The sequence below is a fragment of the Oncorhynchus clarkii genome, chromosome 33, assembly GCF_045791955.1.
Source record: "Oncorhynchus clarkii lewisi isolate Uvic-CL-2024 chromosome 33, UVic_Ocla_1.0, whole genome shotgun sequence".
Taxonomy (NCBI): Eukaryota; Metazoa; Chordata; class Actinopteri; order Salmoniformes; family Salmonidae; genus Oncorhynchus; species Oncorhynchus clarkii.
In genome coordinates, this window is record NC_092179.1 from 30194360 (window position 1) to 30218872 (window position 24513).

The window sequence follows — 24513 nt, forward strand, 5'->3', positions numbered from 1 at the left end:
CTGTAGTCCTATGTGTGTCTCTACACCTGTAGTCCTATGTGTGTCTCTATACCTGTAGTCCTATGTGTGTCTCTATACCTGTAGTCCTATGTGTGTCTCTACACCTGTAGTCCTATGTGTGTCTCTACACCTGTATGACTGTGTGCAACCAGCCCCAGGTCAATAATACATTATTCTATACCTTCGTTATTCTCCATGTTCCTTTTAAGACATGGGGTTTTCCAGTAAACCTGCAGCACTCTGATGAACTCTAATGAGATGAATCCAAAGGTATCAGTTGTTTTCTGCCAGCTGTAGCTCTCCGGTGAGAGGAAGTCATTAGAACGTTTCACAGTGTGGTAGTTCACTCTGATCTAAGACAATCACCTAAAATATCAGTGATGCACACACGTGTTGGCTGTTTGATGTGTCTTTCTTCATTCCAACCATCACAGCCTGGCTCTGTGAAGATCAGCATGGCTCTGTGAAAATCAGCCTGGCTCTGTGAAGATCAGCCTGGCTCTGTGAAGATCAGCCTGGCTCTGTGAAGATCAGCCTGGCTCTGTGAAGATCAGCCTGGCTCTGTGAAAATCAGCCTGGCTCTGTGAAAATCAGCCTGGCTCTGTGAAAATCAGCCTGGCTCTGTGAAGATCAGCCTGGCTCTGTGAAAATCAGCCTGGCTCTGTGAAAATCAGCCTGGCTCTGTGAAGATCAGCCTGGCTCTGTGAAGATCAACCTGGCTCTGTGAAGATCAGCCTGGCTCTGTGAAGATCAACCTGGCTCTGTGAAGATCAGCCTGGCTCTGTGAAGATCAGCCTAGCTCTGTGAATATCAGCCTGGCTCTGTGAAGATCAGCCTGGCTCTGTGAAGATCAGCCTGGCTCTGTGAAGATCAGCCTGGCTCTGTGAAAATCAGCCTGGCTCTGTGAAGATCAGCCTGGCTCTGTGAAGGCCAGCCTGGCTCTGTGAAGGTCAGCCTGGCTCTGTGAAGATCAGCCTGGCTCTGTGAAGATCAGCCTGGCTCTGTGAAGATCAGCCTGGCTCTGTGAAGGTCAGCCTGGCTCTGTGAAGATCAGCTGGATAAAGAGTTTTCTCGCTGAATAGCAACTGAATTGCGTTTAGGGATGTGGAGTTCTGTTTTTGTTCCTTTGTAGTTGAAGCAAACACAGATGTTCTGTAGCGTTGGCACGGTGATAAACACTAGAGAGAGGTGGGGGGGGGGGGGGGTGTAAACAACAGACTTGTTTACAGCCACTGGAACCATCTAATCTGTGTGGTTGAGTTTTTATTTGACATGTGCAAGGAGAGCTAATCGCTCTGTGGTCAGATGGAGAGACATGGATGGCTTCCCACATGCTGATTCTGGTCCACGGCTTTAGGCAGATGATTATTGAAAGAAGGATTTTGTTCTCTCGTAGCTGTTCTCTACTGGGAAGATCAGCGGGACCAAAGCAGCGAAGCTCAAAGCCAGTTTCAGCCTGCTCCATGACACCTTGAAAAGGTAAGTGATCTCATCTCTCCCTGTCCATAGACGCTCCTTACATGTTTACATGGATAACACAAGCCACTCTGTATGAGGACTGGACTGGACCTGTGCAATATTATTGACCCATCAGTACCTGTTTAACATGACCCATCAGTACCTGTTTAACATGACCCATCAGTACCCATCAGTACCTGTTTAACATGACCCATCAGTACCCATCAGTAACTGTTTAAAATGACCCATCAGTACCTGTTTAAAATGACCCATCAGTACCTGTTTAAAATGATCCATCAGTACCTGTTTAAAATGACCCATCAGTACATGTTTAAAATGACCCATCAGTACATGTTTAAAATGACCCATCCGTACCTGTTTAAAATGACCCATCAGTACCTGTTTAACATGACCCATCAGTACCTGTTTAAAATGACCCATCAGTACCTGTTTAACTTGACCCATCAATACCTGTTTAACTTGACCCATCAGTACCTGTTTAAAATGAGCCATCAGTACCTGTTTAAAATGAGCCATCAGTACTGTTTAAAATGACCCATCAGTACCTGTTTAAAATGACCCATCAGTACCTGTTTAACATGACCCATCAGTACCTGTTTAAAATGATCCATCAGTACCTGTTTAAAATGACCCATCAGTACCTGTTTAACATGACCCATCAGTACCTGTTTAAAATTACCCATCAGTACCTGTTTAACTTGACCCATCAGTACCTGTTTAAAATGACCCATCACTACCCATCACTACCTGTTTAACTTGACCCATCAGTACCTGTTTAAAATGACCCATCAGTACCTGTTTAACATGACCCATCAGTACCTGTTTAAAATGACCCATCAGTACCTGTTTAACATGACCCATCAGTACCTGTTTAAAATGACCCATCACTACCCATCAGTACCTGTTTAAAATGACCCATCAGTACCTGTTTAACTTGACCCATCAGTACCTGTTTAACTTGACCCATCAGTACCTGTTTAACATGACCCATCACTACCCATTAGTACATGTTTAACTTGACCCATCAGTACCTGTTTAAAATGACCCATCAGTACCTGTTTAACATGACCCATCAGTACCTGTTTAAAATGACCCATCAGTACCTGTTTAACATGACCCATCAGTACCTGTTTAAAATGATCCATCAGTACCTGTTTAACTTGACCCATCAGTACCCATCAGTACCTGTTTAACATGACCCATCAGTTCCTGTATACCCTGAGTATAAAAAACATTATGAACATGATATTGTTTCCATGACAGACTGAACAGGTGAATCCAGGTGAAAGATATGATCCCTTGTTAAATCCACGTCAGTCAGTGTAGATGAAGGGGAGGAGACAGGTTAAAGATATGATCCCTTATTGATGTCACTTGTTAAATCCACTTCAGTCAGTGTAGATGAAGGGAAGGAGACAGGTTAAAGATATGATCCCTTATTGATGTCAGTGTAGATGAAGGGGAGGAGACAGGTTAAAGAAGGAGTGTTAAGCCTTGTGACAGCTGAGATGTGGATTGTATCTGTGTGCCATTCAGAGGGTGAATAGACAAGACAAGATTTGAGTGCCTTTGAACAGGTTATGGTAGTAGGTGCCAGGTGCACTGGTTCGTGCCAAGAACTGCAACGCTGCTGGTTTTTTCATTCTCAACAGTTTACCGTGGGTATCAAGAATGGTCCACCACCCAAAGGACATTCAGCCAACTTGACACAACTGTAGGAAGCAATGGAGTCAACATGGACCAGAACTCTTTAGACACCTTGTAGAGTCCATGCCCCGACACATTGAGGCTGTTCTGAGGGCAAAAGGGGGTGAAACTCAATATTGGGAAGGTGTTCTTATTGTTTTGTAGACTCAGTGCATAACTACCCTCGGACGCCCAGTTGAGGTGAAAGTCTGTGACAGAGGCTGGTCCCTACCAGCATCTGTGTCTGTGTGCCACTAGGACCTGTGTGATTCCCCTCCTACCTGAGGGTGATGAGCTGAGCCAGCTGACCACATCTCTGCCCTGTCATATGACCCATCAGTACCTGTGTCTGTCTGTGACTCCCATCTCCCCACCCCAGCTCTCAGCAGTCAGAGATCTGTCTGTGACTCCCATCTCCCCACCCCAGCTCTCAGCAGTCAGATATCTGTCTGTGTCTGTCTGTGACTCCCATCTCCCCACCCAGCTCTCAGCAGTCAGAGATCTGTCTGTGTCTGTGACTGCCATCTCCCCACCCCAGCTCTCAGCAGTCAGAGATCTGTCTGTGTCTGTGACTCCCATCTCCCCACCCCAGCTCTCAGCAGTCAGAGATCTGTCTGTGTCTGTCTGTGACTCCCATCTCCACACCCCAGCTCTCAGCAGTCAGAGATCTGTCTGTGTCTGTCTGTGACTCCCATCTCCCCACCCAGCTCTAAGCAGTCAGAGATCTGTCTGTGTCTGTCTGTGACTCCCATCTCCCCACCCCAGCTCTCAGCAGTCAGAGATCCGGCTGCTGCAGGAGGCCAAGCAGTTCAGAGCAGAGCTGGAGCGCCAGCAGAGAGATCTGGAGACGGCTGAGCAGTTCCCTGAGGGGCCGGACACAGAGGTCAGCCGTATGAGACAGCAGCTCCTCAAGTTCCACAACGACCTGCGACAGGCAGAGGAGAGGGACTACCAGATGAACTACCAGCTAGAGTGGTGAGGACACACACACTGACTAGAGCCTAGCGTAGAGAGAGAGATTGTCTGTCTGTGTGTGTGTGTGTGTGTGTGTGTGTGTGTGTGTGTGTGTGTGTGTGTGTGTGTGTGTGTGTGTGTGTGTGTGTGTGTGTGTGTGTGTGTGTGTGTGTGTGTCTGTGTGTGTGTGTCTCTGTGTGTGTGTGTCTCTGTGTGTGTGTGTCTGTGTGTGTGTGTGTGTGTCACTAGGACCTGTGTGATTCCCCTCCTACCTGAGGGTGATGAGCTGAGCCAGCTGACCACATCTCTGCCCTGTCATATGACCCATCAGTACCTGTGTCTGTCTGTGACTCCCATCTCCCCACCCCAGCTCTCAGCAGTCAGAGATCTGTCTGTGTGTGTGTGTGTGTGTGTGTGTGTGTGTGTGTCTGTGTGTGTGTGTCTCTGTGTGTGTGTGTCTCTGTGTGTGTGTGTCTGTGTGTGTGTGTGTGTGTGTGTCTATCTGTCTGTGTGTCTGTGTATCTACCTGTCTTTGTGTCTGTCTGTGTGTCTGTCTGTCTGTGTCTGTCTCTGTCTGAGGTTAAGGCTATGCCCAGCTCTTGAGCCACTTTAGTCCAGTTAGTCCTGGAAGTGGTATGTGCGGCATGTAGCCCAGGGGTAAGAGCGTTGGGCCAGTAACTGAAAGGTCACTAGTTCGAATCCCTTAGCGACAAAGTGAAAAATCTTCCATTGTGCCCTTGACAAGGCACTTAACCCTAATTGCTCCAAGGTTGCTGTTGATAATGGCTGACCCTGGCTGTGACCCCAGTCTCTGAGGGTGTCTCAGGGGGATATGCAATAAACACATTTCCATTTCACACACGCGTATAATGAAACAGGACAAATATAACCCAATGATTCATTATTATTAGGTGTGCCTCTGGCTCTAGCCAGCTGTGTCACTAGTCTCCTCCACTTGTTCTCAACAACACTCCTGTCCTTGTGTCCGAAAGGTCAAGCACGCCTCCGAAACACAGCACGGAAAAGAACGCTGCTGTCCTCTCTCTGCACAACACACACAGTTAGAAAGGCCACGGAGAGGCCATTGGAACATTGCTTAGCAACTGATGAAACAAGCTTGTGTAAAAAACCAAGAAAGAGGACATGAAAGGAAAGGTCTCTTCATCAGTCATTTAATCAGCAAGGACTAGAATACGGCCATGGCTGTCCCAAATGGCACCCTATTATAATGTACTACATTAGACCAGGGACCATAGGGCTCTGGTCAAAAGTAGTGCACTACATAGATATTAGGGTACCATTTGAGACGTACACTATGATTCACCAGGGACGGGGCCTAGAACACATTGTTCCTGAAGATATGACCTTCCTATCTGTGGGTAAATGATATTCACATTGTTCCTGAAGATATGAACTTCCTATCTGTGGGTAAATGATATTCACATTGTTCCTGAAGATATGACCTTCCTATCTGTGGGTAAATGATATTCACATTGTTCCTGAAGAAATGACCTTCGTATCTGTGGGTAAATGATATTCACATTGTTCCTGAATATATGAACTTCCTATCTGTGGGTAAATGATATTCACATTGTTCCTGAAGATATGACCTTCCTATCTGTGGGTAAATGATATTCACATTGTTCCTGAAGAAATGACCTTCCTATCTGTGGGTAAATGATATTCACATTGTTCCTGAAGATATGACCTTCCTATCTGTGGTTAAATGATATTCACATTGTTCCTGAAGAAATGACCTTCCTATCTGTGGGTAAATGATATTCACATTGTTCCTGAAGATATGACCTTCCTATCTGTGGGTAAATTATATTCACATTGTTCCTGAAGAAATGACCTTCCTATCTGTGGGTAAATGATATTCACATTGTTCCTGAAGATATGACCTTCCTATCTGTGGTTAAATGATATTCACATTGTTCCTGAAGAAATGACCTTCCTATCTGTGGGTAAATGATATTCACATTGTTCCTGAAGATATTACCTTCCTATCTGTGGGTAAATGATATTCACATTGTTCCTGAAGAAATGACCTTCCTATCTGTGGGTAAATGATATTCACATTGTTCCTGAAGATATGACCTTCCTATCTGTGGTTAAATGATATTCACATTGTTCCTGAAGAAATGACCTTCCTATCTGTGGGTAAATGATATTCACATTGTTCCTGAAGATATTACCTTCCTATCTGTGGGTAAATGATATTCACATTGTTCCTGAAGAAATGACCTTCCTATCTGTGGGTAAATGTTGTTCCTGAAGATAAGACCTTCCTATCTGTGGGTAAATGATATTCACATTGTTCCTGAAGATATGACCTTCCTATCTGTGGGTAAATGTTGTTCCTGAAGATATGACCTTCCTATCTGTGGGTCTGTGGGTAAATGTTGTTCCTGAAGATATGACCTTCCTATCTGTGGGTCTGTGGGTAAATGTTGTTCCTGAAGATATGACCTTCCTATCTGTGGGTCTGTGGGTAAATGTTGTTCCTGAAGATATGACCTTCCTATCTGTGGGTCTGTGGGTAAATGTTGTTCCTGAAGATATGACCTTCCTATCTGTGGGTCTGTGGGTAAATGTTGTTCCTGAAGATATGACCTTCCTATCTGTGGGTCTGTGGGTAAATGTTGTTCCTGAAGATATGACCTTCCTATCTGTGGGTCTGTGGGTAAATGTTGTTCCTGAAGATATGACCTTCCTATCTGTGGGTCTGTGGGTAAATGTTGTTCCTGAAGATATGACCTTCCTATCTGTGGGTCTGTGGGTAAATGTTGTTCCTGAAGATATGACCTTCCTATCTGTGGGTCTGTGGGTAAATGTTGTTCCTGAAGATATGACCTTCCTATCTGTGGGTCTGTGGGTAAATGTTGTTCCTGAAGATATGACCTTCCTATCTGTGGGTCTGTGGGTAAATGTTGTTCCTGAAGATATGACCTTCCTATCTGTGGGTCTGTGGGTAAATGTTGTTCCTGAAGATATGACCTTCCTATCTGTGGGTCTGTGGGTAATTGTTGTTCCTGAAGATATGACCTTCCTATCTGTGGGTAAATGTTGTTCCTGAAGATATGACCTTCCTATCTTTGGGTAAATGTTGTTCCTGAAGATATGACCTTCCTATCTGTGGGTCTGTGGGTAAATGTTGTTCCTGAAGATATGACCTTCCTATCTGTGGGTAAATGTTGTTCCTGAAGATATGACCTTCCTATCTGTGGGTAAATGTTGTTCCTGAAGATATGACCTTCCTATCTGTGGGTCTGTGGGTAAATGTTGTTCCTATTGTTAAGATGAGAAGACCTACAGCAGTAATTGAAATATGAGGCTAAATGAAAACCATTGCTTACATTGCATTCTGACTAGATGTTGTAATGAACTCGGCTGTCTCTTGTTGTATATTATCTTGTGGATGCGTATAGCTCTGACAGTCCGTTTGGCAGCCTCCTCTCTTCCCCTGGTGAACTACCCTCCATACGACAGACAGATGCTCACTGGGAAGATATGTCTTCAGATGTGCAATGTTAAGCCCTTGATCACAAGCCAGACAGATAAACAGGAATTCAACTGTCAGTCATTTTAGCTTCAAATGCATTATTTACAGATGACCATGAAGCAACACAAGTGCTGTGAAAGTAGCCTGGAGGGCTGTCTATCCACCCAGCAATTTCTCACTGAGGATATTTTATAAGTGTCAGGAATGTAATATCTACCACTGGACTTACATACCTGAACCCTGTTAACAGTTGACCTCAGTTGAACCTTCCACATAGTAGCAACCACTGTTTCACTCAGATGTTGTCAAGAAACTCTCAGAATTTGACCAACACTTTTCTGAAAGCAATGCATATTTTCAGTATGGCTACATGGCTATATTTCCCTGCCTGTTTTTATCAACTGAGTTACAGTAGAACCCTGGTCGTCTGTCCTCCACCACTGTGTTAGGGGGTTGAGCTAAGGCCGAGGCAAGGTTACTTGAGCCTATTGCACAGCCACTTGTTTCTTAAGCTTGGCGTCAACGTTGGTCACTTTTTCATCTTCTCTGTATTTCTGAGAATTTATGTTCAAGTTCCTTCCTCTTGTTCCTTCCTCTAAATCAGGGGTGTCGACATCGTTCCATGGAGGTCCTAGTGTCTGTGGGTTTTAGGTTTTTCTTTTCAATTAAGACCTAGACAACCAGGTAAGGGGAGTTCCTTACTAATTAGTGACCTGAATTCATCAGTCAAGTACAAGTGAAGAGTGAAAGCCTGCAGACACTCGGCCCTCCGTGGAAGGAGTCTGACACGTGCTGTAAATGATGCCGTGTCTGTTTACAGTCTCACAGAAGAGAAGCTTTGCCTGGAGAAAGAGTATGAGTCTCAACCCAAACCAGTTGTAAGTATCTCAGTGCAACAGTCACAGATTCATCTCCCGTTGATAGTCATTCACGTGATCTGTCCCATCATACACCTGTCACCACAGCATGACATTTCTTCATGTCACCTATAGCAGTAAATCCCTCATTTAGAAGCAGAGAAATGACACACACAGTGAGAGGACAGAGAAACAGACGGTGTCTTCGCCTCGAGGCATCCTTGTCCAAATGCTTGATTGATGAGGCTGGCTTCTTGACGGTTCAGTCTCCTCGTTGTCACTGGGTTGTGGTACCATACATGGTTCTGTGTCTACCACTAAGAGAGGCCCGATCATTGATCTAATGATATTTTACATTACTCCTTTAATGAACTTGTTATTACAGTTGGTTTGGTTACAGTTAAATAGTAGTTACTTTTTAACACCCAGTACAGCTACACTATAATCACATGGATGTATATAATCAGACTCCCAGGAAAGTCACGACCCAGCTATTACCTTTGATATCCCCTTCAAGTAGCTGGCACAGTACTGTGTGTGTGTCCATGATTTGCACTTGCATGAATGTGTATTTGTGTCAATGTTGATGTATTTTGTATGTCCCACAAGCCATTGCTCCTGGTGTGTCCTCAGGAGCTGGAGAAGCGTGCGAAAGCCCTGAAGGACAGCAGTGAGGAGCTGAGGAAGGAGGTGTCTCAGAGGAGACAGGAGATACACAGCCTGCTGGAGGACATGGAGGCCAGACACAAACTGATGACCAGGGAGCAGAGAGAACTGGACCACAAGAAGGACAGCATAGTAAACAACCAGGTGACAGGTTGGAGAGGACAGAGGGAGGGTAGAGGGAGGTAGAGGGAGGGTAGAGGGTAGAGGGAGGTAGAGGGAGGTAGAGGGAGGGTAGAGGGAGGGCAGAGGGAGGGTAGAGGGTGGTAGAGGGAGGTAGAGGGTGGTAGAGGGAGGTAGAGGGAGGGCAGAGGGAGGGTAGAGGGTGGTAGAGGGAGGTAGAGGGTGGTAGAGGGAGATAGAGGGAGGGTAGAGGGAGGGTAGAGGGAGGGCAGAGGGAGGGTAGAGGGTGGTAGAGGGAGGTAGAGGGTGGTAGAGGGAGGGCAGAGGGAGGGCAGAGGGTGGTAGAGGGAGGGTAGAGGGAGGGTAGAGGGAGGTAGAGGGAGGGCAGAGGGAGGGTAGAGGGAGGGCAGAGGGAGGGTAGAGGGAGGGTAGAGTGTGGTAGAGGGAGGGCAGAGGGAGGGTAGAGGGTGGTAGAGGGAGGGTAGAGGGTGGTAGAGGGAGGCAGAGGGAGGCAGAGGGAGGGTAGAGGGTGGTAGAGGGAGGGTAGAGGGAGGGCAGAGGGAGGGTAGAGGGAGGGCAGAGGGAGGGTAGAGGGAGGGCAGAGGGAGGGCAGAGGGAGGGTAGAGGGTGGTAGAGGGAGGGTAGAGGGTGGTAGAGGGAGGGTAGAGGGAGGGCAGAGGGAGGGCAGAGGGAGGCAGAGGGAGGGTAGAGGGTGGCAGAGGGAGGGTAGAGGGAGGGCAGAGGGTGGGTAGAGGGTGGTAGAGGGAGGGCAGAGGGTGGTAGAGGGTTGCAGAGGGAGGGTAGAGGGAGGGTAGAGGGAGGGCAGAGGGTGGTAGAGGGTGGCAGAGGGAGGGTACAGGGTGGTAGAGGGAGGGTAGAGGGTGGTAGAGGGAGGGCAGAGGGTGGTAGAGGGTGGTAGAGGGAGGGCAGAGGGTGGCAGAGGGAGGGTAGAGGGAGGGTAGAGGGAGGGCAGAGGGTGGTAGAGGGTGGCAGAGGGAGGGTAGAGGGAGGGTAGAGGGGTGGTAGAGGGTGGCAGAGGGAGGGTAGAGGGAGGGTAGAGGGTGGTAGAGGGAGGGCAGAGGGTGGTAGAGGGCGGCAGATGGAGGGTAGAGGGTGGTAGAGGGAGGGCAGAGGTTGGTAGAGGGTGGCAGAGGGGGGGTAGAGGGAGGGTAGAGGGTGGTAGAGGGAGGGCAGAGGGTGGTAGAGGGAGTGCAGAGGGTGGCAGAGGGAGGGCAGAGGGAGGGTAGAGGGTGGTAGAGGGCGGCAGAGGGAGGGCAGAGGGTGGTAGAGGGAGTGCAGAGGGAGGGCAGAGGGAGGCAGAGGGAGGGTAGAGGGTGGAAGAGGGAGGGTAGAGGGAGGGCAGAGGGTGGGTAGAGGGTGGTAGAGGGAGGGCAGAGGGTGGTAGAGGGTGGCAGAGGGAGGGTAGAGGGAGGGTAGAGGCAGGGCAGAGGGTGGTAGAGGGTGGCAGAGGGAGGGTAGAGGGTGGTAGAGGGAGGGTAGAGGGTGGTAGAGGGAGGGCAGAGGGTGGTAGAGGGAGGGTAGAGGGTGGTAGAGGGAGGGCAGAGGGTGGCAGAGGGAGGGTAGAGGGTGGTAGAGGGCGGCAGAGGGAGGGCAGAGGGTGGTAGAGGGAGTGCAGAGGGAGGGCAGAGGGAGGCAGAGGGAGGGTAGAGGGTGGCAGAGGGAGGGTAGAGGGAGGGCAGAGGGTGGGTAGAGGGTGGTAGAGGGAGGGCAGAGGGTGGTAGAGGGTGGCAGAGGGAGGGTAGAGGGAGGGTAGAGGCAGGGCAGAGGGTGGTAGAGGGTGGCAGAGGGAGGGTAGAGGGTGGTAGAGGGAGGGTAGAGGGTGGTAGAGGGAGGGCAGAGGGTGGTAGAGGGAGGGTAGAGGGTGGTAGAGGGAGGGCAGAGGGTGGCAGAGGGAGGGGAGAGGGAGGGCAGAGGGTGGTAGAGGGTGGCAGAGGGAGGGTAGAGGGAGGGTAGAGGGAGGGCAGAGGGTGGTAGAGGGTGGCAGAGGGAGGGTAGAGGGAGGGTAAAGGGTGGTAGAGGGAGGGCAGAGGGTGGTAGAGGGCGGCAGAGGGAGGGTAGAGGGTGGTAGAGGGAGGGCAGAGGTTGGTAGAGGGTGGCAGAGGGGGGGTAGAGGGAGGGTAGAGGGTGGTAGAAGGAGGGCAGAGGGCGGTAGAGGGAGTGCAGAGGGTGGCATAGGGAGGGTAGAGGGTGGTAGAGGGCGGCAGAGGGAGGGCAGAGGGTGGTAGAGGGAGTGCAGAGGGAGGGCAGAGGGTGGCAGAGGGAGGGCAGAGGGTGGTAGAGGGAGGGCAGAGGGAGGGCAGAGGGTGGTAGAGGGCGGCAGAGGGAGGGCAGAGGGAGGGCAGAGGGTGGTAGAGGGAGGGCAGAGGGAGGGCAGAGGGTGGGCAGAGGGTGGCAGAGGGAGGGCAGAGGGAGTGGCAGAGGGTGGTAGAGGGAGTGGCAGAGGGAGGGCAGAGGGAGGACAGAGGGAGGACAGAGGGAGGGCAGAGGGAGGACAGAGGGAGGGCAGAGGGAGGACAGAGGGTGGTAGAGTGAGTGGCAGAGGGAGGACAGAGGGAGTGGCAGAGGGAGGACAGAGGGAGAGCAGAGGGAGTGGCAGAGGGAGGGCAGAGGGAGGGCAGAGGGTGGTAGAGGGAGTGGCAGAGGGAGGGCAGAGGGAGTGGCAGAGGGAGTGCAGAGGGTGGGCAGAGGGAGGGTAGAGGGAGGGCAGAGGGAGGGTAGAGGGAGGGTAGAGGGAGGGCAGAGGGAGGGCAGAGGGAGGGTAGAGGGAGGGCAGAGGGAGTGCAGAGGGAAGGCAGAGGGAGTGGCAGAGGGAGGGTAGAGGGTGGTAGAGGGTGGCAGAGGGAGGGTAGAGGGAGGGCAGAGGGAGGGCAGAGGGAGTGCAGAGGGAAGGCAGAGGGAAGGCAGAGGGAGGGCAGAGGGAGTGCAGAGGGAAGGCAGAGGGAGGGCAGAGGGTGGTAGAGGGGTGTTAGAGAGTGGTAGAGGGTCAGTCTTGTGTTTAAAACAACATAGAGAAGGGCATTATCTACCATTGAAGTAGAAGAGCTCATTAGTCTTCCTATAATGTCCTTCTCTACGGTGTGTTGTCTTGTGTCACCAGGCTGAGTTGGCCCAGCTTCTGTCTGTGCCTGGCCAGTTGGGGAAGGAGATTGAGAGGATCAGCAGGAAAAAGATGTACGTAAGATGTGGCTGGCTATGAATTCATGTATTGGTGATGTGCTATACATAACCTTCATAACTAACTCTGTAGCTACTAAAGCAGGAAGTAAGGCCATGTTCATGAGTCATGGAAGGGAGACTCCCAACATAAATCTTGAACCAGTCCAAGGTTTTTGGGGCACCTACCAAGAGTAAACGGCTAACCCTACAGACCAATGTCTCTGTCAAAACTGTCTGGAATGACGTCTTTGCAGGCTGTTTTGCTCGCTGGGTTAGGCCTACAGTCTACCAGCCTGGTGTCATGTATGTCTTCCTCTGTGGTGGCCAGGGAGGTTGAGAAAAGTAAGGCGGCCCTAGACGAGCAGCTGTCTGAGGTGGCGGCTCTGCAGAAGATGACGGAGGCCCGCTGTCGCTCCCTGGAGGAGGAGAAGAGGGAGGTGAGGAGGCAGGTGGAGGGGCGCAGGGCACACCTGGAGGCTGCCGAGAGGGAACACAGCATGCTGCAGAAAGAGCAGGAGATGACCAAGGAGAAGGAGGTCATTATGATGGGACAGAGGTACAGGACTGGCTGCAGACAATGTCCATGTATCTAGAGCAGCATCTGTATGCAGCGATAGTACATACAGTTGAAGTCGGAAGTTTTTCACAATTCCTGACATTTAATCCCAGTAAAAATTCCCTGTCTTAGGTCAGTTAGGATCACCACTTTATTTTAAGAATGTGAAATATCAGAATAATATAATTATTATTATTATTATTATTATTTATTTCAGCTTTTATTTCTTTCATCACATTCCCAGTGGGTCAGAAGTTTACATACACTCAATTAGTATTTGTTAGCATTGCCATTAAATTGTTTTGGGTAGCCTTCCACAAGCTTCCCACAATAATATGCATGAATCTCTAGGAGACAGAACGCGTCTCCTTCCTGAGCGGTATGATGGCTGCGTGGTCCCATGGTGTTTATACTTGCGTACTATTGTTTGTACAGATGAACATGGTACCTTCAGGCGTTTGGAAATTGCTCCCAAGGATGAACCAGACTTGTGGAAATACATCCACAGGTTCACCTTCAATTGACTCAAATTATGTTAATTAGCCTATCAGAAGTGTCGAAAGCCATGACATAATTTTCTGGAATTTTCCAAACTGTTCAAAGGCAGTCAACTTAGTGTATGTAATCTTCTGACCCACTAGAATTGTGATACAGTGAATTAGAAGTGAAATAATCTGTCTGTAAACAATTGTTGGAAAAATGACTTGTGTCATGCACAAAGTAGATGTCCTAACCAACTTGCCAAAACTATAGTTTGTTAACAAGAAATTTGTGGATATCAAGTCACCAAGGCGAGACCCAAATGCAGACACAGAGGGCAAATGGTTGGAGTCTTACAATGTTTAATTAATCCAAAGGGGAAGGCAAGAGAATGGTCGAGTACAGGCAAAAGGTCAAAACCAGATCAGAGTCAAGACAGGCTCGAGGTCAGGCAGGCGGGTACAGAGTCCAGACAGGCTCGAGGTCAGGCAGGCGGGTACAGAGTCCAGACAGGCTCGAGGTCAGGGCAGGCACAATGGTCAGGCAGGCGGGTACAGAGTCCAGACAGGCTCGAGGTCAGGGCAGGCACAATGGTCAGACAGGCGGGTACAGAGTCCAGGCAGGCTCGAGGTCTGGGCAGGCACAATGGTCAGGCAGGCGCGTACAGAGTCCAGGCAGGCTCGAGGTCAGGGCAGGTAGAATGGTCAGGCAGGCTCGAGGTCAGGGCAGGCAGAATGGTCAGGCAGGCGGGTACAGAGTCCAGAACAGGCAAGGGCCAAAACCAGGAGGACTAGAAAAAGGAGAATGCAAAAAGCAGGAGAACCGGAAAAACGCTGGTTGACTTGGAAACATACAAGACGAACTGGCACAGAGAGACAGGTAGCAGAGGGATACATACCCTGGCACAGAGAGACAGGAAACACAGGGATAAATACACTGGCACAGAGAAACAGGAAACACAGGGATAAATACACTGGCACAGAGAGACAGGAAACACAGGGATAAATACACTGGCACAGAGAAACAGGAAACACAGGGATAAATACACTGGCACAGAGAGACAGGAAACACAGGGATAAATACACTGGCACAGAGAAACAGGAAACACAGGGATAAATACACTGGCTCAGAGAAACAGGAAACACAGGGATAAATACCCTGGGGAAAATAAGCGACACCTGGAGGGGGTGGAGACAATCACAAGGACAGGTGAAACAGATCAGGGCGTGACAGTGGAGTGGTTGAAAAAGGAGTTTTAATGACTCCAACCTAAGTGTATGTAAACTTCCGACTTCAACTGTACATAACACTGTTGATACATTGTTTATTGTATCACTGCCTTCTCCTGAACATATTTAATTGCGTGAGGTAAATCCCTGGATAGTGATGTTCCCACCATCTTGTTTTCAAGAGTTCCCAACAGAATGAACAACAATGCATAAAAAAACTAAATGTTGGAGCCACATGCACAGAACAGACAGAGCTTGATGTGTCCAGTAAGAGTCAGAACATTTTCTAATTATCCCACATTCATTTTGACAAGGTTTTCAATCATTGTGATGTGGATGCATTAGGTTGTATTGTCCCCATTAGTCCAGATGCTGTCTCTCAGAGCCCCCCACTGGGACCTGTCCTGCAGGGCCTTTACTGTTTCTCCCCTCTGGCCGTAGCACAAGGACGGCACAAAAACCCATTCCACTGTAACTAGACTGATGGGAACCATATGCAGCTTCTCTATCTTACTGGTTCTATGTAGGCTTTGGCAGATATAAGGGGACAGTGCTGTGGGGAACAATGATATTGGGGTTTTCCTATGAGTTCTCTCTCTCTCTCTCTCTCTCTCTCTCCCTCCCTCTCGCTCTTTCGCTCTCTATTTCTCTCTCTCTCTCTGTATGTCTCTCTCTCTCTCACTCTGTCTCTCTCTCACTCTGTATGCCTCTCTCTCTCTCTCTCACTCTCTCTCTCTGTATGTCTCTCTCTCTCTCTTTCTCTCACACTCTCTCTCTCTCTGTATGTCTCCCTCTCTCTCTCTCTCTCTCTCTGTGTCTCTCTCTCTCTGTGTCCCTCTGTGTCTCTCTCTCTCTCTCTCTCTCTCTCTCTCTCTCTCTCCTCTGTGTCTCTCTCTCTGTGTCCCTCTGTGTCTCTCTCTCTCGCTGTATGTCTCTCTCTCTCTCTCTCTCTCTCTCTCTGTCTCTCTCTCTCTGTGTCCCTCTGTGTCTCTCTCTCTCTCTCTCTCTCTCTCTCTGTGTCTCTCTCTCTCTGTGTCCCTCTGTGTCTCTCTCTCTGTGTCTCTCTCTCTCTCTCTCTCTGTCTCTCTCTATTTGTCAGAGGAATGCTGGACATCAATACAGGCCACTGTATCATGGAAAGGAAGACCGTGCATGAGAACCTGGCACGAAATCAGCGTGAGAGGGACCGGCAGCTCAGAGAGCTGAAGAAGGTGGAGCTGCAGCTCAAACAGGCCCAGGACGCGCTGGTCTACACTCAGCTACTGCATGACAAGACCAAGTCTACAGTTAGTTCACAGTTCACACATTAACACCAAACAGGCCCACAGTGTTGTGGTCCACACTCAGCTACTGCATGACAAGACCAAGTCTACAGTTAGTTCACAGTTCACACATTAACACCAAACAGGCCCACAGTGTTCTGGTCCACACTCAGCTACTGCATGACAAGACCAAGTCTACAGTTAGTTCACAGTTCACACACTAACACCAAACAGGCCCACAGTGTTGTGGTCCCCACTCAGCTACTGCATGACAAGACCAAGTCTACAGTTAGTTCACAGTTCACACACTAACACCAAACAGGCCCACAGTGTTGTGGTCCCCACTCAGCTACTGCATGACAAGACCAAGTCTACAGTTAGTTCACAGTTCACACACTAACACCAAACAGGCCCACAATGGTCTAGTCCACAGCTCTGCTGCACGACAAGTCAATGGAGTTCACAGTTCACACACAGCTCCTGCACGAAGAGTCAGTGGAGTTCACAGTTCACACACAGCTCCTGCACGACAAGTCAGTGGAGTTCACAGTTCACACACAGCTCCTGCACGACAAGTCAGTGGAGTTCACAGTTCACACACAGCTCCTGCACGATAAGTCAGTGGAGTTCACAGTTCACACACAGCTCCTGCACGACCTCCACTTTCAATATGTATGGACTATGTAACGGTATATCTCTCTCACTTTAAAATATAGATTTTATAGATTTTAATTGGTTGGCATGTCATCCCCTCATTGGCCTCGGTGCTTCCTTGATGATGTGTCCAGAGATCCAAGTGGCAGTGACACACGTCACTCACAGGATCATAAATGTCCACATGGGACATGAGTGACAGACAGAGAGAGGAACTGGAAAAGCATCAGCAGATTTTACACCATAAAACATGAAAGACGTTGGTGTAGTGACGCATGTGGAACTTCCCCTATTAATGAAGGAAACCTTACACAATATAATGTTCTCCCGGTTTTATGAACTCAATCCAATTATTCATCTGTGTCATTATTTATTTCCTCAGTTGACTTCTGATCTGATTTGAGCTTCGCCGTCTGCCACAGTTGTATAAAACACTATGCAACGGAGGGGAGGCCTGTGTCCCAAATGGAACGCTGTTCCTGACAATAGGGCACTACTGTAGAAGTCGTGCACACTCTTAGAAAAAAAGGGTTCCAAAAGCGTTCTTCGGCTGTCCCCATAGAAGAACCATTTTATAGTTCCAGGTAGAAAGAACCCTTTTGGGTTCCATGTAGAACCCTCTGTGGAAAGTGTTCTACGTGTAACCCAAAAGGGTTCTACCTGGAACCAAGTAGGATTCTTCAAAGTGTTCTTCTATGGGGACAGCCAAAGAACCCTTTTATGTTCTAGACAGTGTACTCTTAGAAAAAAAGGTGCTATCTATGTTTAGAGACTTTAATACTAGGAGAGGTTGTTGTTTTTATAGAGACAGGTCATATCTGTTTAGAGACTGTAATACTAGGAGAGGTTGTTGTTGTTATAGACAGGTCATATCTGTTTAGAGACTGTAATACTAGGAGAGGTTGTTGTTGTTATAGAGACAGGTCATATCTGTTTAGAGACTGTAATACTAGGAGAGGTTGTTGTTACAGAGACAGGTCATATCTGTTTAGAGACTGTAATACTAGGAGAGGTTGTTGTTGTTATAGAGACAGGTCATATCTGTTTAGAGACTGTAATACTAGGAGAGGTTGTTGTTATAGAGACAGGTCATATCTGTTTAGAGACTTTAATACTAGGAGAGGTTGTTGTTGTTACAGAGACAGGTCATATCTGTTTAGAGACTGTAATACTAGGAGAGGTTGTTGTTATAGAGACAGGTCATATCTGTTTAGAGACTGTAATACTAGGAGAGGTTGTTGTTGTTATAGAGACAGGTCATATCTGTTTAGAGACTGTAATACTAGGAGAGGTTGTTGTTGTTATAGAGACAGGTCATATCTGTTTAGAGACTGTAATACTAGGAGAGGTTGTTGTTGTTATAGAGACAGGTCATATCTGTTTAGAGACTGTAATACTAGGAGAGGTTGTTGTTGTTATAGAGACAGGTCATATCTGTTTAGAGACTGTAATACTAGGAGAGGTTGTTGTTGTTATAGAGACAGGTCATATCTGTTTAGAGACTGTAATACTAGGAGAGGTTGTTGTTGTTATAGAGACAGGTCATATCTGTTTAGAGACTGTAATACTAGGAGAGGTTGTTGTCATAGAGACAGGTCATATCTGTTTAGAGACTGTAATACTAGGAGAGGTTGTTGTTGTAACAGACATGTCATATCTGTTTAGAGACTGTAATACTAGGAGAGGTTGTTGTTGTTACAGACAGGTCATATCTGTTTAGAGACTGTACTACTAGGAGAGGTTGTTGTAGTTATAGAGACAGGTCATATCTGTTTAGAGACTGTAATACTAGGAGAGGTTGTTGTTGTTACAGAGACAGGTCATATCTGTTTAGAGACTGTAATACTAGGAGAGGTTGTTATAGACAGGTCATATCTGTTTAGAGACTGTAATACTAGGAGAGGTTGTTGTTGTTATAGAGACAGGTCATATCTGTTTAGAGACTGTAATACTAGGAGAGGTTGTTGTTGTTATAGAGACAGGTCATATCTGTTTAGAGACATTAATACTAGGAGAGGTTGTTGTTGTTATAGACAGGTCATATCTGTTTAGAGACTGTAATACTAGGAGAGGTTGTTGTTATAGAGACAGGTCATATCTGTTTAGAGACTGTAATACTAGGAGAGGTTGTTGTTGTTATAGACAGGTCATATCTGTTTAGAGACTGTAATACTAGGAGAGGTTGTTGTTGTTATAGAGACAGGTCATATCTGTTTAGAGACTGTAATACTAGGAGAGGTTGTTATAGACAGGTCATATCTGTTTAGAGACTGTAATACTAGGAGAGGTTGTTGTTGTTATAGAGACAGGTCATATCTGTTTAGAGACTGTAATACTAGGAGAGGTTGTTGTTGTTATAGAGACAGGTCATATCTGTTTAGAGACTGTAATACTAGGAGAGGTTGTTGTTGTTATAGAGACAGGTCATATCTGTTTAGAGACTGTAATACTAGGAGAGGTTGTTGTTGTTACAGACAGGCCATATCTGTTTAGAGACTGTAATACTAGGAGAGGTTGTTGTTGTTATAGAGACATGTCATATCTGTTTAGAGACTGTAATACTAGGAGAGGTTGTTGTTGTTATAGAGACAGGTCATATCTGTTTAGAGACTGTAATACTAGGAGAGGTTGTTGTTATAGAGACAGGTCATATCTGTTTAGAGACTTTAATACTAGGAGAGGTTGTTGTTGTTACAGAGACAGGTCATATCTGTTTAGAGACTGTAATACTAGGAGAGGTTGTTGTTATAGAGACAGGTCATATCTGTTTAGAGACTGTAATACTAGGAGAGGTTGTTGTTGTTATAGAGACAGGTCATATCTGTTTAGAGACTGTAATACTAGGAGAGGTTGTTGTTGTTATAGAGACAGGTCATATCTGTTTAGAGACTGTAATACTAGGAGAGGTTGTTGTTGTTATAGAGACAGGTCATATCTGTTTAGAGACTGTAATACTAGGAGAGGTTGTTGTTGTTATAGAGACAGGTCATATCTGTTTAGAGACTGTAATACTAGGAGAGGTTGTTGTTGTTATAGAGACAGGTCATATCTGTTTAGAGACTGTAATACTAGGAGAGGTTGTTGTTGTTATAGAGACAGGTCATATCTGTTTAGAGACTGTAATACTAGGAGAGGTTGTTGTCATAGAGACAGGTCATATCTGTTTAGAGACTGTAATACTAGGAGAGGTTGTTGTTGTAACAGACATGTCATATCTGTTTAGAGACTGTAATACTAGGAGAGGTTGTTGTTGTTACAGACAGGTCATATCTGTTTAGAGACTGTACTACTAGGAGAGGTTGTTGTAGTTATAGAGACAGGTCATATCTGTTTAGAGACTGTAATACTAGGAGAGGTTGTTGTTGTTACAGAGACAGGTCATATCTGTTTAGAGACTGTAATACTAGGAGAGGTTGTTATAGACAGGTCATATCTGTTTAGAGACTGTAATACTAGGAGAGGTTGTTGTTGTTATAGAGACAGGTCATATCTGTTTAGAGACTGTAATACTAGGAGAGGTTGTTGTTGTTATAGAGACAGGTCATATCTGTTTAGAGACATTAATACTAGGAGAGGTTGTTGTTGTTATAGACAGGTCATATCTGTTTAGAGACTGTAATACTAGGAGAGGTTGTTGTTATAGAGACAGGTCATATCTGTTTAGAGACTGTAATACTAGGAGAGGTTGTTGTTGTTATAGACAGGTCATATCTGTTTAGAGACTGTAATACTAGGAGAGGTTGTTGTTGTTATAGAGACAGGTCATATCTGTTTAGAGACTGTAATACTAGGAGAGGTTGTTATAGACAGGTCATATCTGTTTAGAGACTGTAATACTAGGAGAGGTTGTTGTTGTTATAGAGACAGGTCATATCTGTTTAGAGACTGTAATACTAGGAGAGGTTGTTGTTGTTATAGAGACAGGTCATATCTGTTTAGAGACTGTAATACTAGGAGAGGTTGTTGTTGTTATAGAGACAGGTCATATCTGTTTAGAGACTGTAATACTAGGAGAGGTTGTTGTTGTTACAGACAGGCCATATCTGTTTAGAGACTGTAATACTAGGAGAGGTTGTTGTTGTTATAGAGACATGTCATATCTGTTTAGAGACTGTAATACTAGGAGAGGTTGTTGTTGTTATAGAGACAGGTCATATCTGTTTAGAGACTGTAATACTAGGAGAGGTTGTTGTTGTTACAGAGACAGGTCATATCTGTTTAGAGACTGTAATACTATGAGAGGTTGTTGTTGTTATAGAGACAGGTCATATCTGTTTAGAGACTGTAATACTAGGAGAGGTTGTTGTTGTTATAGAGACAGGTCATATCTGTTTAGAGACTGTAATACTAGGAGAGGTTGTTGTTGTTATAGAGACAGGTCATATCTGTTTAGAGACTGTAATACTAGGAGAGGTTGTTGTTGTTATAGAGACAGGTCATATCTGTTTAGAGACTGTAATACTAGGAGAGGTTGTTGTTGTTATAGAGACAGGTCATATCTGTTTAGAGACTGTAATACTAGGAGAGGTTGTTGTTGTTATAGAGACAGGTCATATCTGTTTAGAGACTGTAATACTAGGAGAGGTTGTTGTTGTTATAGAGACAGGTCATATCTGTTTAGAGACTGTAATACTAGGAGAGGTTGTTGTTGTTATAGACAGGTCATATCTGTTTAGAGACTGTAATACTAGGAGAGGTTGTTGTCATAGAGACAGGTCATATCTGTTTAGAGACATTAATACTAGGAGAGGTTGTTGTTATAGAGACAGGTCATATCTGTTTAGAGACTGTAATACTAGGAGAGGTTGTTGTTGTTATAGAGACAGGTCATATCTGTTTAGAGACTGTAATACTAGGAGAGGTTGTTGTTGTTATAGAGACAGGTCATATCTGTTTAGAGACTGTAATACTAGGAGAGGTTGTTGTTGTTATAGAGACAGGTCATATCTGTTTAGAGACATTAATACTAGGAGAGGTTGTTGTTGTTATAGACAGGTCATATCTGTTTAGAGACTGTAATACTAGGAGAGGTTGTTGTCATAGAGACAGGTCATATCTGTTTAGAGACTTTAATACTAGGAGAGGTTGTTGTTGTTATAGAGACAGGTCATATCTGTTTAGAGACTGTAATACTAGGAGAGGTTGTTGTTGTTATAGAGACAGGTCATATCTGTTTAGAGACTGTAATACTAGGAGAGGTTGTTGTTGTTATAGAGACAGGTCATATCTGTTTAGAGACATTAATACTAGGAGAGGTTGTTGTTGTTATAGAGACAGGTCATATCTGTTTAGAGACTGTAATACTAGGAGAGGTTGTTGTTGTTATAGAGACAGGTCATATCTGTTTAGAGACTGTAATACTAGGAGAGGTTGTTGTTGTTATAGAGACAGGTCATATCTGTTTAGAGACTGTAATACTAGGAGAGGTTGTTGTTGTTATAGAGACAGGTCATATCTGTTTAGAGACTGTAATACTAGGAGAGGTTGTTGTTATAGAGACAGGTCATATCTGTTTAGAGACTGTAATACTAGGAGAGGTTGTTGTTATAGAGACAGGTCATATCTGTTTAGAGACTTTAATACTAGGAGAGGTTGTTATAGAGACAGGTCATATCTGTTTAGAGACTGTAATACTAGGAGAGGTTGTTGTTGTTACAGAGGGATGTCAAACCCAAAAGTGACAGGATTCTGAAGACAAGACAGGAGATACAGTTAGAAGTGGACAAGCTGAAGAGAAACTTGATTCATCAGGTAATAAAGCATATGTTTGAATGTGTGTGTTTGTGTGTGTTTTTGATTTGTGTAAGGCATAAACGTGTGTGTGTGTGCATGCTTGTGTAGTGTGTTTTGATTCACATATGCGTTTGTGTGTGTGTGTGTGTGTGTGTGTGTGTGTGTGTGTGTGTGTGTGTGCGTGCGTGCGTGCGTGCTTGTGTATTGTATTTTGATTCATATATGCATTAATGTGTTTGTGTGTGTGTGTGTGTGTAGCAACCAGTAGCGGAGGTGGAGACCCAGCTGATAGAACAGTGTGTGGAACAGGAGCAGGAGTTGATGAGACAGTCTCACAGACACAGAGAGGAGCTCCACACCCTCAGCTGTCTGACTCAGATCAAAGCTGATGAGAGAGAGCAGAAGTCCAGGGACCGCCACAGGGCTGAGGTAAAACACATCATATCAGATCACTATAGAACATCTCACCATCAATGTTCCCTCCCATTTTTGGGGGCAAATTTCAGGTCTGCTGAGCGCGAACTTGAACGTTGTTAAAATTCTGTGCAACTTCCAGCGCGTGTTTACTGTGAACACTGAGGCTCTACCCTCTTTAAGTGACAGTTTTAACAGTGGTCAGGTAGGCTACTGTAGCTATATGATCATAATGTCTGTAGGCCTACCAGAGTGTTCTAGCATCAAAAACATGGAGAAAATGTATCCCATAACATTTAAACATGGAAATATCTGTTCTATCATTCAGCCTACAGTAGCAGACAATGTGTGGTGTTCAGTGTAGGTCTACATTCCATGAGACTTTAGAATAAAACATGCAGGGCTTGACATGAACCTGTTTGACTGACAATGTTGTTGTGTTGTTTGATGCAAGACTCCACTTTACACAATAAAATGCATTATTATTCCCACACCATTATTACAGAGAATCAGGCAAATTATTGAAGCCTGTCTCAAAATACAACACTGCCCCTTTAAGATAAAACTAAATCTCTTTCCCTGACTGGCTGTTAAAAGATGTCTAGAAATGTACACTTTTTGTGGTCTTGTAGAAAGCAATCACTCCCCTATTGACGACTACAGATGATCTTGAACTGGGCTAATAACTCACTAACTAGAAAATAATATGAACTAAATGTGCACGTGTGCTACATACAGCTCTCGCTTTGATCTCAAAACAAACGCATCTACTCACCACCACTCATGTTGTAAACACAGTCCAGTTCAAAGTGAATGGCACAGATCCATATATAGCAATGGCCATTTGCATATAGACCTGAGATAACACACAACATGAGATAACATACAACCTGAGATAACACACAACATGAAATAACAAACAACCTGAGATAACACACAACATGAAATAACAAACAACCTGAGATAACATACAACATGAGATAACACACAACATGAGATAACACACACGGTCTGAGTTAAGTAACACACACATTGTGAGGTAATATGTCCACAGGTAATCCAAATAACAACAGCGACATGCCTGAGGTAACAGACCTGAGGTAACAGACCTGAGGTAACAGGCCTTTGCTGCAATCATTTACTACAGCTACAGTAATCACTTACAGTGTAGCTTCAGCATGACTCTGGTAATGGTTTCCATAGTGACCTGTTGATGTTCTCAACAAAACAACAAAACACACGAGCTAAGACTTTCTTGCACTCTGGGGAAAGTTGACTCATCAGTTTTTACTAAGAAGATAAGAAAGATCATGTATTATTTTAATGTATCAACAGCAAAGATATCATCGCATCAAGCAAGAGCTGAGAGGCAAGAGTCTGGTGATCCATGAACTCAAGAAGCAGAACCAGGAGGTCCAGTCCAGGTAGCTCTCACTGCTGAATGAAGACCTTAACGCCTAGCCTTAACCCTTAACCTGTAACCTTAACGCCTAGCCTTAACCCTTAACCTGTAACCTTAACGCCTTAACCCTTAACCTGTAACCTTAACGCCTAGCCTTAACGCCTTAACCCTTAACCTGTAACCTGTAACCTTAACGCCTAGCCTTAACCTGTAACCTTAACGCCTTAACCCTTAACCTGTAACCTTAACGCCTAGCCTTAACCTGTAACCTTAACGCCTTAACCCTTAACCTGTAACCTTAACGCCTAGCCTTAACCCTTAACCTGTAACCTGTAACCT

General features: G+C 45.9%; 1 protein-coding gene across 1 annotated transcript in view; it reads left to right on the forward strand.

Annotated features, from left to right (window-relative positions):
* The window catches only part of LOC139393070 (coiled-coil domain containing 146), a 64516-nt gene that overhangs the window by 15633 nt on the left and 24370 nt on the right, over positions 1-24513 (forward strand). The window contains exons 2-11 of the mRNA XM_071141412.1: positions 1397-1479; positions 3931-4140; positions 8445-8502; positions 9115-9291; positions 12386-12459; positions 12773-13000; positions 15809-15995; positions 22284-22376; positions 22617-22787; positions 24108-24196. Of these exons, the coding sequence (XP_070997513.1) occupies positions 1397-1479; positions 3931-4140; positions 8445-8502; positions 9115-9291; positions 12386-12459; positions 12773-13000; positions 15809-15995; positions 22284-22376; positions 22617-22787; positions 24108-24196 (1370 nt within the window). The remainder of the gene's footprint in view (positions 1-1396; positions 1480-3930; positions 4141-8444; positions 8503-9114; positions 9292-12385; positions 12460-12772; positions 13001-15808; positions 15996-22283; positions 22377-22616; positions 22788-24107; positions 24197-24513) is intronic.